Source organism: Trichechus manatus, unplaced genomic scaffold (assembly GCF_000243295.1).
Source record: "Trichechus manatus latirostris isolate Lorelei unplaced genomic scaffold, TriManLat1.0 scaffold00084, whole genome shotgun sequence".
NCBI classification, from domain to species: domain Eukaryota; kingdom Metazoa; phylum Chordata; class Mammalia; order Sirenia; family Trichechidae; genus Trichechus; species Trichechus manatus.
In genome coordinates, this window is record NW_004444020.1 from 7,536,790 (window position 1) to 7,555,059 (window position 18,270).

Genomic DNA, 18,270 nt, shown 5'->3' on the forward strand with positions numbered 1-18,270 from the left:
AATTGAAGTGCAATATAGATAAATACTCCTGGGAAATAGAAAGGATAAGTGAGAAATGTGTCTAGAGAGGTGGTTTGGGATAAATCATTGAAGGCTTTAAATGTCATGCTGAGAATTTTGGTCTTTATGCTGGACTCAGGACTTTGTTCTGTGGCAGTGAAGAAATTACTGCATGTTTTTGATCAAGTGGCATGATCGTTTAGGAAAACAACTCACTCTGAAAGCTAGAGTAGGATGGATCAGAGGGGCTAGAGGCTGGAAACAAAGGAAACTACTGAAGTTCTCTCAGTGGACCTCCTTTTAACTTAAATATCTCATTAGCCCCTGTTCTTGACATTGTCTCTAAAAAATACTGACTTGATGCTTAGGGCACTCTGCATGCTGTGACCAGGAAAACACACTCTACCCCTCCCTTGCATTTCTGCTTCTACCAGAAAAGACACTTAACAAGTCAGCATGTTCCCAAATTTTGTACGTCTGCTGAAATTCAGCTGTAATTACAAAATTTAATTAATTTACTGAAACCAAAGGAATTATAAGTATAAAATAAAAGGACTGTTTTTTCAATGAAAACCAAACTACCTTCCTTGGGAAGGCTAGATAATCGCTGTAGGATTAGGAGTGGGAAAGACAATGGTAAAAGATTGGGAGAAAATGAAAATCTAGAAAGATTTTATAGTCAGTTTTCTTTGTAAGAATCTCATATTCTTTCAGAATAAATGAGGCAGTATATCACAATGATTAAGAGCCTATAGAGTTAAACTTAATGAATATCAATTCTACCACCTGCAAAAAAAAAGAAATATAGGGGTGTGGCTTTGAGGCTTAGTTTTCAAGGATGGATTATCAAATATAACAACAAAAGCACAAGTAGTAGAACACAAAACAGATAAATGAGATCTCATAAAAACAACATACTTTTACGTATTAAATGACTTTATCAAAAAAGTAAAAAGATAGCCTACAGACCGGAAAAAAATTTTCAGGAACCATATATCCAATAAGGGTCTAATATACACAATACATAAAAAATACTTTTACAACTTAACAAAAAAACAAGCCAGCCAATCAAAACAGAAATTTCACCAAAGAGGACAGTCACGTGGCCGATAAACACAAGAAAACATGCTCAATGTCATTACCCGTTCCAAAACCTACTGCCGGTTGAGTTGATTCTGACTCATTGTAATAATCCTATATGACAATGTAGAACTGCCCCATAGAGTTTCCAAGGCTGTAATCTTTACGTAAGTAGACTGCCACATCTTTCTCCCATGGAGCAGCTGGTGGGTTCAAACCACTGACCTTTCGGTTAGCAACCGAGTGCTTAATCACTGTGCCACCAGGCTCTTTCCATTAGCCATTCCAAACCCATTGTCATCAAGTCGAATCAATCAAAACCACAATGAGATACCACCTCACCCCCATTAGAGTGGCAATGATAAAAAAAAAAAAAAAAACAAACCTACAAACAACAGGTGTTGGTGAGACTGTGGAGAAACTAGAACCCTCATCCTCTGCTGGTGGGAATGCAAAATCATACAGCCGCTGTGGAAAAGAGTTTAGTACTTCCTCAAAAAGTTGAACATAGAACTACTATATGACCCAGCTATCCCAATCCTATATACATACCCAGAAGAAATAAAAGCAGGAACACAAATGGAAACCTGAACATCGATGTTCACTGCAGCCCTTTTCACAATAAATAAAAACTGAAAAAAAACAAAATGTGCATCAACAAATGAACAAACGGTAGCACATACATACAAGGAAATATTAATCATCTAAAGTCCTAATGTGTGTCACAACATGGATGAACCCTGAAAACATTATGTTGAGCAAAATAAGTCAGCTGCAAAAGGACAAACACTGTATAATCTCACTTACATGACATAAACAATTATATAAAAACTAAAGATTATTAGTGGTTACCACGTGTTATGGAGTGAACTGGGTCCCCCAAAAATACCTATCAACTTGGCTAGATCATGATTCCTAATATTGTATGACTGTCTACCATTTTATCATCTGATGTAATTTCCCGTGTATTATAAATGCTATCACTATGCTATGATAAAACGGATTACCGGCAGTTATACTGATGAGGTCTACAAAATTAGGTAGTACCTTAACCCAATCTCTTTTAGATATAAAAGAGAGAAGTCAGCAGAGAGACATGGGGACCTCGTACCACCAAGAAAACAGCACTGGGAGGAGAGCGTGTCCTTTGGACCTGAGGTTCCTATGCTGAAATGCTCCCAAACCAAGGGAAGACTGATGACAAGGACCTTCCTCTGGAGCCAACAGAGACAGAAGGCCTTTCCCTGGAGCTGGAGCCCTGAATTTGGACTTGTAGCCTACTAGACTGTGAGAGAATAAATTTCTCTTTGTTAAAGCCAGCCACTAGTGGTATTTGTTACAGCAGCACTAATTATTAAACGGATGTATAACCACTCAAGATCACAACACATCCATAAACTCAAAACCATGCCTCATTTCATATTCTAGCAAGAATTAGAAGGAAATGCAAGATATCATTTATTTTAATAATTAAGCACGGTAGACTTTTATAGAGTGTTTTGCAGTTACACAGCACTTTTGTAATAGTCTACCATTTTCGTATTTTAGCAAAGCAATGATGGTCTCTCGTGAAATTATTACCAATAACATAGGCACAGTTAAAGCTGATTCACAGCTGAACAACCAAACATCAATAAAACAACATAAATCCACATCCAAATCTCCCAAATCGGTGTTCCAGGAAAACGAGATATTAATCATTTGCTTTATTAACCTCTTGGAGAGTCATCCCAAAATACATTAGCATATTAAAACTAAATAACAGTCATCAAAATTGCTTAACACAGCATTGCTGAAAGTTACTGGCAAACTTTTTTTTAAAAGGCACTTATTAACCTCACAGAAGTATTCTCATTCAAGTGTTAGCATTAGAATCACCTAGGCGGCCTACCCCAGATCTGACTCTATGTATCTGAGGATGCTGCCCAGAAACGTGTATTTTTAAAATGCTCTCCAAGTAATTTTGATCCACCACTAAAATACTTTAATCTTTTTGCCTTGATGCCATCTTACACAGTAACACACGCTCCTAAGGAATTTTTCTAAACATTTCATAATTGAAATAAAAAATGTGAAGAAGTGATTTTAAGAAAAAAATATTTTTAATTAGCATATTGTTAAAGATAGTTATGGATGGATTTGTGTCCCCAAAAAACGTGCTGTAAATCCTAACCTCTATGCCTGTGGTTATAAATCCCATTTGGGAATGGATCATCTTTGTTATGTTAATGAGGCAGGATTAGCATAGAGCATATCTTGCGTCAATCTCTTTTGAAATATAAAAAACATTAAACAAGCAACAGAGGACATACAGGGTAAAACAGATGCCAAGACACATGCAGATCTCCAAGGAACCAGCAAGAAGCTGAAGGGCAAGGACCTTCCTCCGGGGCAGACAGAGAGAAAAAGCCTTCCCCTAAGCCAGCACCCTGATTTCAGGCTTCTAGCCTCCTAAATTGTGAGAAAATAAATTCGTCTGTTCAAGTCACCCACTTGTGGTATTTCTGTTATAGCAACACTAAATAACTAAGACAAGATTATTCTATAAAATTGAGTTTGATAAAACAAACACAAATCCTGACTTCTAACTAAGAAGGGCTATATTAAATATGTAACAAAATACATTATTTGATGCATCTACTTCAAAATGACATAATATATCGTTTGTAAACTCATAAATGTTAAAAGTGTAGACTAAATTCAATACATTATGTAATGCAAAACTGCTTATGTGGCCTGGTGTTTGGAACTCTGGCATTTTTTAGTAAAAAAATTTTAACTATTTTTATATTGTTATGTAATGACGAATTAAAGTAGCTTCAGATTGGTATTTGTAAACAATTTTCAATTAACACGCTGCATATGAAAATAGTCTTTTATTATCTAAAACTAAGAAGCCAACTGGATGTCACTATGTTCTCTCTTTATAACCTTGTTTCGGAAATATTAGCAATCTTGTTGATATACAGGATGTTAACAGAACACAATTTACAGACAAGAACAATAATTATCATGAAACAAATATTCAGAATCATTCTTATGCTCCCTATTACCTAGTATATTCCAGTATCATCTCTTTCTTAATGTTTCTCTTTGAGCAATGATCCACTGAACAAATATGCATCAATACATGACAAAGAATTACAACAATATAGCTAAAAGTTAGCACGATACATAACTAAGAATTAAAACAATTTAAAACCATCATGGCAGACAGAGGGATTTCATAACTGGTTATGTCACCTCTAACTGCCCCAAAGCACACCTGACATCTCAAATTGCCTTATTTTAAAAAAAAGAAAACATTTCATCTTTTTAAAAAATAAAAATCTTTTGCTACATTAACACTGTGGAACACCTTGAACCCTATTAGCTAACACTAAGTTCGGAAATTTTTCTAGAGACTACAATGATAAACTCCATAATCCCATCCAGCAAACCACTTTAAAAAACTTGGGATGAAAATATTGAAGGTATCCTTCACTACTCCCATAGCTTTCAGAAACAAATTTGAGTTCTTGTTATAGCACTGTCCAGTAGAACTTTATGCAATGATGAAACTGTTCTATACCTGCAGTGTCCAAAAGCCACTAGACAGCCACATGTTGCTACTGAGCTAAGCATTAAAATGTAACGAAACGTTACTGAAGAGCTGGATCTTTTAAATTTTATTTCATTTTAATTGAGTTAAATGTAAAATCTTCTCATATAGCTAGTGGCTGCTGTACTGGTCAGCGTACGTTTAGAACATGACGTAACTTCCACTTCCAAAAAGCATGGGATAATCAAATTTATTCTTCCACCTGAAGCAACTAAAAAACGACAAAACAATGGTATTCGTGTACTGACTGGCCAACAGGCAGTACAGGATAGTGATTTCTAAAAAGGGGTACAAAGGAGGTGAGTACTACAACTACTCCAACTTACTGACTGGAGAGTTTTCAGGCCGCAGCACAGGAAGGGGCGTCCGAGACAAAGCCTGATGGTCTCCCTGGGTTTAGGAGACAGCGCTGTAAGGCCAAGACAGCTGGACTTCCCGAGGCAAAGTACCAGAAATAAGCGACCTTCATAGAGAAAGAGCTCCAAAGATTTGCACACAAGTCTCTTTCAATTCTTCAGCTGAGAACTAATCAGCACATGCATGTGGGAAAACAGTCTAGGGGAAAGAACCACCTGAAATAAAGGGAACAATCCCTGTAAACAGAGGTTGGAAAATAATTCCTGTTCTTACCACCCAGGGTGGAAAACGTCATAATTTCCCAGGCATTATATACAGTTGTCAGAAGATTTTTGCTACAGTTGTTGCTGTTATTTGCCTCAGTAGCAGGGAAAGATTAGCCCTAGACTAAGGTGCCCTGGCAGAGCAGTGGTTAAGCACTTGGCTGCTAAAAGAAAGGGTGATGGTTTGAACCCAACAGCCGTTTGCTTCGCGGAAGAAAGATGTGGCAGTCTGCTTCCATAAAGATTACAGCCTTGGGAACCCTACAGGGAAGTTCTGTTCTATCCTACAGGGTCACTGTAAGTCGGAATGGACTCGACAGCACACAACAACAAAAACTGCTCTGGTCCCACCAAACAAAAGCTTAAAAACAAACCTCAAAAGGATCAAACTATCTCCAAGTACCTTCATCCCAGAAAAAAGCTCAACAATACATATAGTACAAAAATATCCACCAACATGTAAAATTTTACCAACAAGGGAGAATTCACAGTATCATTCAATCAAAATTAATCAGGCATGTAAAGAAGCAGAAATATAAACTCATAATGAACAGAAAAAACAATCAATAGAAACAAACGTAGAAATGACAGAGATAATCAACAAGGACATTAAAAATAAAAATCATTTAACTGTATTCCATATGTTCTAAAATGTTTTATGCATCTAATAACAGAGCTTCACAATACATGATGCTAAAAACTGAAGAAAATTCAAGGAGAAATAAACTCATAATTACAGTTGGAGATTTCAAGACCAACCTCTCAGTAATTGACAGAATAGGTAGAAAAACAGATTGAGAAGATCTGAACAACAAACACTATCAATCACCTTACGTTTCAATCATCAAGAACAATGTGAACCAACCACTGTTCTCTGGCTGCCAGACAAGAGAAAGCAACACGGTTCTTATCCAGGTAAGAAGGTTCACAAAATAAGGTCTCAGCAACTTTAGAAATTTATGGTTTTAAAGAGTGTTCAGAGTCCCTTGGTGCTGCACACACTAAAGCGCTCAGATGCGAACCTAAAAAACACTGGATGTTTTAAGTCCACCCAGAGCCTCCTCCAAAGAAACGTGTGGTGATCTACTCCCGAAAAAAATCAGTCACTAAAAACCCTCTGGAACACAGTTCTACTCCCACACACATGGGATCACCATGAGTTAGAATGGACTCGACGACAATTGAGTTTTTAAACAGTGTCCAGAGCAAAAGAAGGAACCTTGTAACTCCTCCATTCCTGAGAATTACAAATCCAAACGTCTACAATGGCAAGTAGGTCAAGTAAAAAGGGGAAAAGACTGCTGCGAGGGGACCAAGAACGAACTGAAGGGGGTATGTCCCCACCCCTAAAGGAAACACTCCCCATTTCAACTCTAGCCAATAATGCTATTCCATGAGAAAATGTAGACCCACTGCGGCCAGACTGACAATTTTCCAAGAAGAACCTAAAATCTGGATTTTTATGTGGACTCCAGATTTTGAAATGCTGACCACCAATTAATTTTTAACCAAGCTAAAAAATAAAAGACATGTCTGGGGTCCAAACTCACCATCAAATCTCTGTTCGAGTCCAAAAACTTCATCTTACAAATCAAATCAAGAATTAAAAAACCTGTCCAAGTCATCAAAGCACATGATCCCATCTGACCACATCTAAAATATTGAGGACTTGGACACAAAGTCCACACATTTAGAGGAAATTGAAGCCAGGATGCTTCCAAAGAACAAGTAACTTAGAAATCTTATCATCTCAGGAGCGACATAAAAGCTTTTCAAACTGTTGAAGGGTAAAATTTTATCAAAGTTTTCCGAATTGTTCCAGAGAAGAAAATTAAAATCGGGAGGGAATTACAGAGAAGAGATATGAGCAAAACGGAAGCAAAAACTTTCTAAAAAGAAAATTCTAAAAAAGAATCATCAAACAATGACATAACTATTTTGCAGAGTATTTATTTTAGCTCCTTACCCCAAAGATATTCAAGAAAAGGCTGGACGAGCTTTCAAAAATATTACAGAAAAGATATTTGATGTGAAGAAATTGCTCTTTCCATCTAAGGCTTTATAATATAAATTCTCCCCATGAAAACTAATTTAGTAATGTTACCCTCCTGTTGCTGTTGTTAGGTGCCTTCAAGTCGATTCTAACTCAGAGCAACCCAACATGTCAGAGGAGAACTGCCTCTATACGGTTAATAAACTCTGTAAGCTGTAATACTCATGGAAACAGATCGCCAGGTCCTTCTCGCACAGAGCCACTGGGTAGGTTCGAACCACCTTTCAGTTAGCAGCCAAGTGCTTAAGCACTGCACTACCAGGGGCACTAGGTGGCACACGTGGTTTGCACGTGACTACTAACGTAAAGGTTGGTGGTTCGAACCCACCCAGCAGCACCACGGTAAAAAGGCCTGACAATCTGCTTCTGTTAATATTACAGCCAAGAAAACCTTATGCAGTAGTTCTACTTTGTAACACACTGGGTCACCATGAGTTGGAATCAACTCCATGGCAACACGTTTGTTTGTTAGTCCAACCTGTGTAAAAACTGAGCTGGAAGCTCAATGACACCATCAACACAACCCTGAAACAACTCACAGCTACTGGCTATTGGTGCTGCTGCAGTCGACACCCAATATCATATCCTGAATATATACAATCACAGGCCAAACAACCAACTAACTGTATGCTCCCTTCTAATCTTAAATTCCCTATTACGTATGGCCAGAGTTCCAAACTTCAAAACATCAGGCAGCGATTTAAACCAGGGCTTCAAGCCAGTTCATTCCAGTTCAAACCCCTGCTGAGAATCTCCATTTCCACCCCAGATACATCGAATCAGAATCTACATTTTAAAAAGATCCCCAGGTGACTCTTATGTATAATAAATTTTGAGAACCACTGCTCTACTAGTGGTTCTCAGAAGTGGTCCCTAACCAGCAGCATTAGCATCACCTGGGAACTTGTTAGAAATGCAAATTCTCAACAGGCGTTCAAACCAGAAAGAACTGGTTTGTAGCCCTGATTTAAACTTCAAGGAAATGGCACTTAGCAGGATTAGCAGGACTCAGAAAACCCTTAGAGGTTATACACCTGCCCTCCCCACTGTAGGTGCACCCTTAATTGCTGCATGAAAACTTCAAAATTACCCAACTTTGCCAGAAAACATGTCATTTCCAAATGTGTGACCAGATACTTTAAGTGCATGTTTTCCTGTGGTTTATAACAATAAAATGGAAAAATGCCAACGGACAGCACGTACCCACAAAAGACACTGGCTATAAAATTAGATATAGCTTGAGAAAACTAGAGATCCCAACTCCACAAAAATCCAAGAAGAGTTCCAGGGTAGAAAAACAATGAAACAAAATAATTCTACTATTATGGTTTGAAAAAAAAGAAAGTCTGAAGACTCATACTTCCTGATTTTAAAACATACTACAAAACTACAGTAATCAAAATAATGTGGTACTGGCATGAAAAACAGACATACAGACCAATGGAACAGAAAGAATTGAGAATTCTCATAAAAAAAGACCAGACTTAGTGGCCTGAGACTGAGAAACCCCGAGAATATGGCCCCCGCACACCTTTACAGCTCAGTAATGAAGTCACTCCTGAGGTTCACCTTTCAGCCAAAGATTAGACAGGCCCACAAAACAAAACAAGACTAATGGGGAACAACAGCCCAGGACAAAGACTAGAAGGCAGGAGGGGACAGGAAAAACCCAAGGTCGAGAAGGGAGAGTGCTGACATGTTGTGGGGTTGTTAACCAATGTCATAGAATAAGTGTACTGTTTAATGAGAAACCATTTGTTCCGTGAACTTTCACCTAAAATACACTAAAAAAAAACTTAGATTATATATATATATATACACACGAGAAATAAAAACAGAATTAAGAGTTCAGAAATAAAGCCATCTATGGCACTTCATATATGCCATATGCATGCAAAAGCTGAACAATGAACAAGGAAGAAAGAAGAACCAATACATATGAATTACGGTGTTGGCAAACAATACCGAATAGACCATGAACTACCAGAAGAACAAATGTGTCTTGGAAGAAGTACAGCCAGAATGCTCATTAGAAGAATGGTGAGACTTCATCTCGTGTACTCTGAACGCGTTATCAGGAGAGACCAGTCCCTAAAGAAAGACATCATGACTGGTAAAGTAGAGGGTCAACGAAAAAGAGGAAGACCCTCAACGAGATGGAGTGACACAGTGGCTGCAACACTGGGCTCAAACATAACCATCGAGAGGATGACGCAGGACCAGGCAGTGTTTCATTCTGCTGTACACACGGTCACTATGAGTCAGAACCAACTTAATGACACCTAACAACATGGCAATTTATTTCTGACAAGGATGCCAAGTTTATTCAATGCAGAAAGAACAGATTCTTCAAACGGTGCTGGGACTTAAACACGCAAAAGAATGATGCTGCACTCATACCTCACACCATATACAAAAAGGAATTTAGATGACTGATCTAAATACATAAGCTAAAACCATGAAAGTATGAGAAAAAAACACAGGAACAAATCTTTATGGCCTTGGATTTAACAATGCATTCTTACATACACCACAAGCATAACAAAACACAAAATAAATTGGACTTCATCAAAACTAAACAATTTTGTGCATGAAAAAACTATCAACAAAGTGAAAACACAAAATGGGAAAAGTATCTGGTAAACATATTTCATATGGGTTTAATATCTAAAATATATAAAGAATTCCTACAACACAATAACAAAAAAAATGAAAAATAGGCAAAGAACTTGAATACACATTTCTCCAAAGAAGATACACAAATGAATACGCACACAGAAAAACACTCAAAATCATTAGTCCCTCGGAAAGGCAAATTAAAACCACAGATACCACTGGGATGGCTATTATCAGAAAAACAGAAAATAAGTATTAGTGAAGATGTACAGAAATTGGAGCCCTTGGCCATTGTTGGTGGGAATGTAAAATGCTGTAGCCACTGTGGAAAAATTTGGCAGTTCCTCAAAAACCTAAACATAGAATCGTCATAAACCAAAAACCAAACCAAACCCATTGCCATAGAGTCGATTCCAACTCATAGCGACCCTGCAGGACAGAGCAGAACTGCCCCATAGGGTTTCCAAGGAGCGGCTGGAGGGTTCGAACTGCCAACCTTTTGGTTAACAGTCGAGCTCTTAACCACAGCGACACAAGTGCTCCAGAATTGCCATAAAAGACCCAGCAAAACCAGCCCAAACCAAACCTGTTGCCGTCGAGTCAATTCCAACTCAAAACGACCCTACAGGACACAGGAGAACCACCCCATAGGGTTTCCAAAGCTGTAATCTTTACAGAAGCAAACTGCCACATCTTTCTCCCTTGGAGCCACTGGTGTGTTTGAACAGTCAACCTTTCAGTTAGCAGCTGAACGCTTAACCACTGCACCACCAGCAATACCATTCCTACGTATATACCCAAAAGCCTGATAAGCAGGAACTCAAACATACTTGTACACCAAAGTTTATTGCCGCGTTATTCAATAAATATGCCGAAAGTAGAAACAACACAAGTATCAACACATACCCTACAAACAAAATGTAGTATATACATACAATAGAAAATTATTCAGTCATAAAAACAAATGAAGTGTGGTTAGATGCTACAACAAATGAACTTTGAAAACATTATGCTAAGCAAAATAACCCAGACAAAAAAAAGGTCAAATATTTTATTATTCCAATCATATGAAACATCTAGAATCAACAAATTCACAGGGAGAGTAGATAGAGGTTACCAGGGGCTGGCGCAGGTGGTAATGGGAAATTACTGACTTATTATTTCTTAGACTTTTTGTTTGGGTGACAAAAAAATCTGAAAGTAGACAGTGGTAATGGCTGCACAACATTATGAATGTAATTAATGTCACTAAATTGTATATTTGAAAATAGTTACAATGAAAATTTTGTTATATAATTTTAAAAAATATTACAAACTAAGACAAAAAAAATCAAACAGGCCAAATGTACTATGGTACCACTTTGATGATGAAAAAACATTCTTTTTAAATGGTAAAGTATTCATCCATTCAACAAATACTTGTTGAGGTCCTACTATGAACCAGAGACTGTCAGGTGCAGGGCCACAACAGTGAACAAGACAAGCAACGCCACCACCTTAAAGAACCACCTCCTTTTTAGTGGAATGTAAGAATAGCAGCAGTAAGAAAAGATAAAGTTTTGTTTTTTTAGTCCTTAATATGCAAAACAAAAAGTTGGACACTCCATGTGTGAACCTCCAATCCTTTTTGTTAACCGAACCATGAAATTCAAATATTTGGGAAACACTAATCTCCGGCCCTCTCCATTTTATAAATAAGAAAATAATGTCTAAAAGGTCCCACGAGATGAACAATAGACTCCTTTGTCATAAGACAAGAACTGGATGGTACCTGGCTACCATTATTGAACATTTTGATCAAAGATTCCATAGAAAAATCCTTATCAAAAGAAGGGAAATGTAGAACAGAATTTCAAAATTTCATGGAATCCAGACTTCCTGGAGCCATGGAGACTGGATGAACTCCTGAAACTACTGCCCTGTAATAATCTTTAAACCAAAAATACCCCTTAAAGTCTTCTTAAAACCAAACAATAGTTTAGCTTAACTAAAAAAAAAAGTCTACCTTCAGCATTACGCTCATTTTAAGAACTATCCATACCGGATCAAACTGACAACAATAGATAGGAAACTTAGGGCCAATGAGTTTATGTTAATGAGGGAGGAACAACTCAGAAAAGGAGGGTGAGAATGGTTGAACAACTCGAAGTCTGTAATCAATGTCACTGAATTGTACATGTAGAAACTGTTAAACTGGTGTGTGTTTTGCTGTGTATATTCTCAACAACAAAATAAATAAAATTTTTTAAAACTAAACATAAAAGGTCCCACAAGTATGTAATAAATCCACAAAGCAGGAACCACTTTGTTTCCAGATGCTAATTAGAGCACTCCAAGAAAATATTCACCTGAGTGGAGATGTGACCATGGTAATTCACAAGACTCCGTATGTCTCAGAAAATAGTATTTTTCCCCTTAAAATGTCCTTCCAGGTCCAATAGGATTTGATTCTACATATGAAATTTATCATATCATTTAGGCACTTACAAGTTTAATGAAAATCTTAAAATCTCTGGGGCAGAATTTTCAAGTCTTATGCCACCCAAAAGAAATTCTACTTCCAGATAAAGCAAACCCAACATTTAGAACAGGAGCAAGGAACAGACAAATAGTACCCACAGTAATACTGTCTTGGCTACCGTTTCTGTGGCCTAGAAAGTACAGTAATTCTCTGGAGCACTGCTATCCCATTCACTGGAAGCTTCAGAAAGTTTAAATATACAGAGCAACTGAAAAACAAACAGTGATAATCAGCTAATAAACATTTGAAAGAATGATAATAAACCTGTAATTCCAGTAAATAATCTAGTTTTGACAATAATTGAACAGACTGGTTCTGTCTCTTCATTCACTTCCTCTCATCTTTCTCTACTTCTGTGGAGGGACAAGACTGTTGTAAATTGCCCTCAAGTCGGGCCACCCCCTCACCCCCTCAACACTCATGGTGACCCCATGTACAACAGAAAGAAACGTTGCCTGGTCCTGTGCCATCCCCATGATCAGTTGTGGATTGGACTACTGTGATCCATAGGGCTTTCACTGGCTGATTTTTGGAAGTAGATCACCAGGCCTTCCTTCCTAGTCTCAGTCTGAAAGCTCCGCTGAAACCTGTTCAGCGTCATAGAACACCATGCAAGCATCTACTGACAGATGGGTAGGTGGTTGCACATTAGGTGAACTGGAAGTGAATCCAGGTCTCCCCACATGGAAAGCCAAGAATTCTACCACTGAACCAAAAAAGCCCCCCTTAAGGGTAAGATATTAAACACCAAATTTGTACCAGACACTGGTCTGTAGACTTATTCTCATGGGTTCAAGGTTCTTCTCACTTAAAAACAAGCCACATATTACCCAAATTTGGAGAAACAAACTTGAAGCAGGCATGACTATCCCCTTTTGTAGATAAAGGAAACAGAAGCAATTTGCTTACATAGTAAATAGAAGAGCCAAGATTTGAACCTAAATGCAAAGTTTCTAGGCCTTTTATCTTCCCTTCTTCACTTGCTGTCATTTTCTTTCTCTGGTTCTGTCATAAACACCTACATGCAGCAAGTCGCTGGACAGGAGAGAGGGAAGCAGGACCACAAAAATGTACAAAAATACTATTTTCCTCAAGAAGTATATTATGAGAAAAACTAGACAGATATAAAACTGCATTTAAAGGAAATATAAACGCCTTATGAGTGCAACAAAGAGTTGCAGATGTTCCAAGGACAAAGAGAACTTTTTGCTGGAGTGAGCAACGAAGAATTCACTGAGGGAGGGAGGGAGGGAGTTGATAAGTTAGACCTTGAGAGAAAAGGAAGGTTATTTTACTCAGAAGAAACTTCAGGGAGCAAAGGTGAAGAGAGGAGGAAGAAGATATAAGCATGTCTGAAAAGGCAAAACATCAATCTGACTGAAGCACAGAAATTAAGTAAAGAGGGCTTAAAAGGTAGGACTGGGTCAGACAGAGGACCTTGAAACAAACTCCCCATTTACAGCACCAACATAATACTAAACTTTATTTTTACATATTTATTGCCTACATGAAATAAAACTGCACATGCCTTGAATGAGTTTATGCTTTTGAGCCAGAAAAAAGTTTGGGACAGTACCTGGTACAAAGGTGATTAAATGCTGGATTTGAATTCAAATAGCTGGTATTTTTTTCTGTATCTTAATAACCACGGATTATGTTCAAAGAGATTTTTTTAAAAAACCTGAACCTACATCCAGATTTCTGAAATCGTATGCCAGGCACTCAATTTTGAAAAGTAGCACCCACAAATCCTTTCCATATGGGGGTAGGGAGCATGCACAAGAGGGAATAATTACAAAGCTCCTCTTTCAGAAAAATTCCCCTGTATTGCCAGGCCTGGTTTAAAAAAAAAAAAAAGCTTCAATTGGACTTTAAAAAGTAGTTTTATCCTTAATGTCATTTTTTTAAGTCCGGGTTAGAATTTCTGAAAATGTTCAATCAGACCTCAACTATCTTGAAACTAATGGTAAAGAGCCCCATTGGTGCAGTGGCGAAGTACTAGGCTGCTAACCAAAAGGTCGGAGGTTCAAACCCACCAGCCGCTCAGCGGAAGAAAGAACTGACAGACTGCTTCCGTAAAGATTACAGCCTTGGCAATCCTATGGGGCAGTTCTACTCTGTCCTATAGGGTAGCTATGAGTTGGAAAAATTCCAAACATCTAGCTACACGATTTCAAAACTACCATTTCCCCCTTAGAAGGCTAAATCCCCCCCACCAAGTCCTTTTTACTACCAGATCTACGTTACTTTGATAGTGACATCACTCTCTACTGCTGTCGCTGCAGGCCCTCCCACCCCTCAAAAAAAAAAAAAAAGAAAAGAAAAAACGATGTGCTGAGAAAATAAGCTTCTGGCAGCTCCATCTCTTCAGTCCTCAAACCGTAGAGAGCTGAGAGGACACAAAAAGCAGCACTCCATAAAAAGTGGGAAAGGAAGGTATTCTGAAGCCAAGCAGATTCTCATACACCAGTAATTGCACATTTTAAGCTGAAAGGAAACTTTGAATCTAGCCCAACACTCTCACTTTACACCTTAAAAACAGGCCCAGAGCAGTTAACTGATTTGCCCAGGGCTACTGCTTCTCTATAGATATTAAGAGTCCGTTAGCAGTCACGGTGGCACTTAATCACCTACTCACTCCATTAACTTAAATGTTTACGAAATTAAGCACCTGGTTTACCAAAAACACACACACACCTTCACCTCTTCTGCACACCACCCCCCTCCCCGCCCCGTCTTAGTGCCTTGCCCCAGAGCGATACAGAAAACCCTGGATGAATCTTAAACGAATATTTTATTTCCCCTTTCCGCCGACTACCCAAAAGTACTCTTCTTCCTGTATCTAATTTAAGATAAAGGGGAAGCCAAAGGTGCCTAAATTTCTCAAATTCTGACTAAATAAATGGATCAATAAAACCTCAAAATTTTAGGTTCAAGTGAGGCATTACTGTTTTGCCAGCTGCCCTTTCTTTTTTATTAACGTTTTCAGTCTAAGCTTTCTGACAAGCAATTACTATACATGCACAATTAATCCACATTATCACTTTTGAGACGCTTCTACTTATTAAGCTATATAGCATCTTTCATCTCTCAAAAATAATATAAACATATACTGTCCATAACCAATTAACGTTTTAACAAAAACATCTAAAATAAACCACAAAATAAATAAAAAACGTAATCCTGTAAAAATCCCATTACCTAAAAAGCATTTAAAGTACCATCTGTCCTCCCCGGCTCAGTTTGCCGTCAAACCAGCCACGACGCAGTTGTTGAAGGAACCGGGAGAAAACTTCTGCACCGAGTTCACAGGCTGTGGATGCATCAAATTATACCACCATACACACGTAACCAGTTTGGGGAAATGCAAACACGCCACATGTACATGCTTCCTTACCCATGTTTAACCACGGCAGATATTAAATCAGCCCTGTATGAAAGATTTTTTTTTTTTAAAAAAAAAAAAGGCAACAAAGCGCGTGCATGTATTATTCCACTTAAAAAACCATCACCAGAAACCATAGAGAACTGGACGAACCAAGGCTTAATTCAAGCGGTTTTGCACGTTAAGGCCGGCTGTAGAAGCGTTTTGGAATTATTCTGCCTTCTGCAATTCCAGGCAAAAAGTTCCTTGGCGAGTTTCAAAACTGACTACCATTTCTACTGCACAAATAAAAGCTTAAAACAAGCTACCATGGCGTCAAACCGCCCAGGTTACCACTTCCCAAATTTTTTTGTTGTTGTTATTGTTTAAACAAAACGCGCATTGGAAAGGGAATAATAAAGTGTCTTACCGCAAACACAGCACGAGAGGGACTGTCGGAAGTAAGGCAGGAGCCTGTTAATCTCTGTAAACGCCTTGGGGTCTCCGGGGTCGTAGTTGAGCACTAGTCGGCTCGCGGAAATGTAAAGAGCAGTAGCATTCACCGGGTTCATTGCAGACACTTCGACACCGGTGGCTCCCGGTTGAAAAGAAATTCCCGATCCAACTTTGTAAGTAGCCAGGAAACAATGGCGAATTTGCAACAATTCGGAGGAAATCTGAGCCGAACCACTGGCCAAAGTAACCAAAATCCGTACAAGTTTGTGAAACTGAAGCAATCCTCCCACACATGGGGCCCTAGCGCCCCTCCTGTCCCTGAGACTTCCAGACAAAAAAATAAAGAGCGAGAAAAACCAGCGTTCGGGATCGTCCGGAGCGGCCACAGGGCGCAAACACGGCGGCTTTGGCGCTCCGGCCGGCACTTGGCGGTCAGTCTAGCCCCGCGGCTCGGAGGGCGGCCTTCGGCTCGAGATGCATCTCCGGACGCGGCGCAACCTCCTCAGGTCGGGCTGGGGGGGCGGGGCGCGCAAGAGCAGGCCCGGCCCGGTCCGTGGGCGGGCGGGCTCGCTTCTCTGGGCTGCAAGGCCCTTTACTCCATCCCAGCACTGGACACGGAGGCAGCACAGACGACAAGGACGACGGCTCGGACGTCTGCTTTCTCGATCTAGTGCAGGAAGCCGCGGAGGCGACTAGAGTTGCTGCTGCGGCTAGCGGACGCCGCCGCCGCTCTCCCCATAGCGGACGCGGGGCCCAGAATGCGCCTGGTTCCCCGCCCCGGCGGCTGCAGCCCCGCTGTTCCCTGAGGTGGCGAAGCGGGCAGGAGAGTCCCCAAGCCGATAGGGGAGGGCCGGGGAGGAAGTGCGCGGACCGACGGCGGCAGCGGCGGACGGGAGGGGGCGGGGAGCAGGCCCGGCCGGGCCGCAGCGGCACTCCTTGCTACTCAAACGGCACACTCTGGGGTCACTAAGCGTAAGCACCGCCCCCTCACTGCACGGCCATCTTCTCCGCGCCGTTGAGACGCCGCCTTCGCCAAGCACGACGGCCGCTTCAGCCCGCAACGCCCGCCCGACCGCGACTGAGCTAGCGCTCACACCGCCAGGCCCCGCCGCCGCCCAGCGCATACAGCAAGGCCCCGCCACAGGCCCCTCCCCCCGTGCCTCGCTGCCCTCACCCCGACTCCACGCGCCTCTCTGGCTCAGTCAGGCCGGGTTACTGCGGTCTTAATAGATTCTGCGGGCTGTGCGGTGCCTCAGGCCCTGCCGGCGACGACGACCGTTACCCCAACGGGCAAAGCCACTGTCATCCCCGAGACTCCCCCTCCGCCGTCGTCGCTACCGCTCGCACGCATGCGCAGAGCGCACTCTCACCCCTCCCCCGGCCCTTTCCTTTCCCTTTGCTTCCCTTTTCCCTTGCTTCTCCTCTAAGACCCCCCGCCGCACCCTCCTATAACTACCGGCTCACTCAACGCATGCGCATTCCACTACCCCGCACCACCGCCTTTCCTCCGTACGCGTGCGCTGTGACCGCCCACTCAGAAAACCGGATAAACACATTAGCCCCCTCACGCCAGTCCCTCCCCGTTGCCAACCCAGCCTGGGCTCACTGCGCATGCCTGCTTCTCCACTTACGGCTCTCAGAACAGAGCATGCTCTCTGCGAGCCGCCAACTCTCTCCGTTCCTCCCCCACGCGCCCTCATTCTCTCTCCTTGGCGTCAGTGGCGTGTGGCTGTGGTGACATTTTCGTTAATTGACCCAACCTTCCCCATTATCGGCTGTCGACTTCCCGCGTTGCACTGCCTCAGTGCGCACCAACGCTGAGGCCCCGCTGGGTCGTGCCGTGTCGCGCTCCCCACTGGCCCCAACGCGACCTCTCCTCGCCCGGACTGACCATTGTGTGAGGCAATAGCCCCGCACAGCCCAAGGCCCCGCCCGTGTGGCCTTTCCCCTTAGTACAGC

At 40.9% G+C, this 18,270-nt stretch overlaps 1 protein-coding gene across 1 annotated transcript in view; it reads right to left on the reverse strand.

Moving 5' to 3' along the window:
• The window catches only part of MSL2 (MSL complex subunit 2), a 39,947-nt gene extending 22,776 nt beyond the window's left edge, over window positions 1-17,171 (reverse strand). The window contains exon 1 of the mRNA XM_004381426.3: window positions 16,286-17,171. Within this exon, the coding sequence (XP_004381483.1) occupies window positions 16,286-16,427 (142 nt within the window). The 5' untranslated portion in view covers window positions 16,428-17,171. The remainder of the gene's footprint in view (window positions 1-16,285) is intronic.
• Window positions 17,172-18,270: the final 1,099 nt, after the last annotated feature.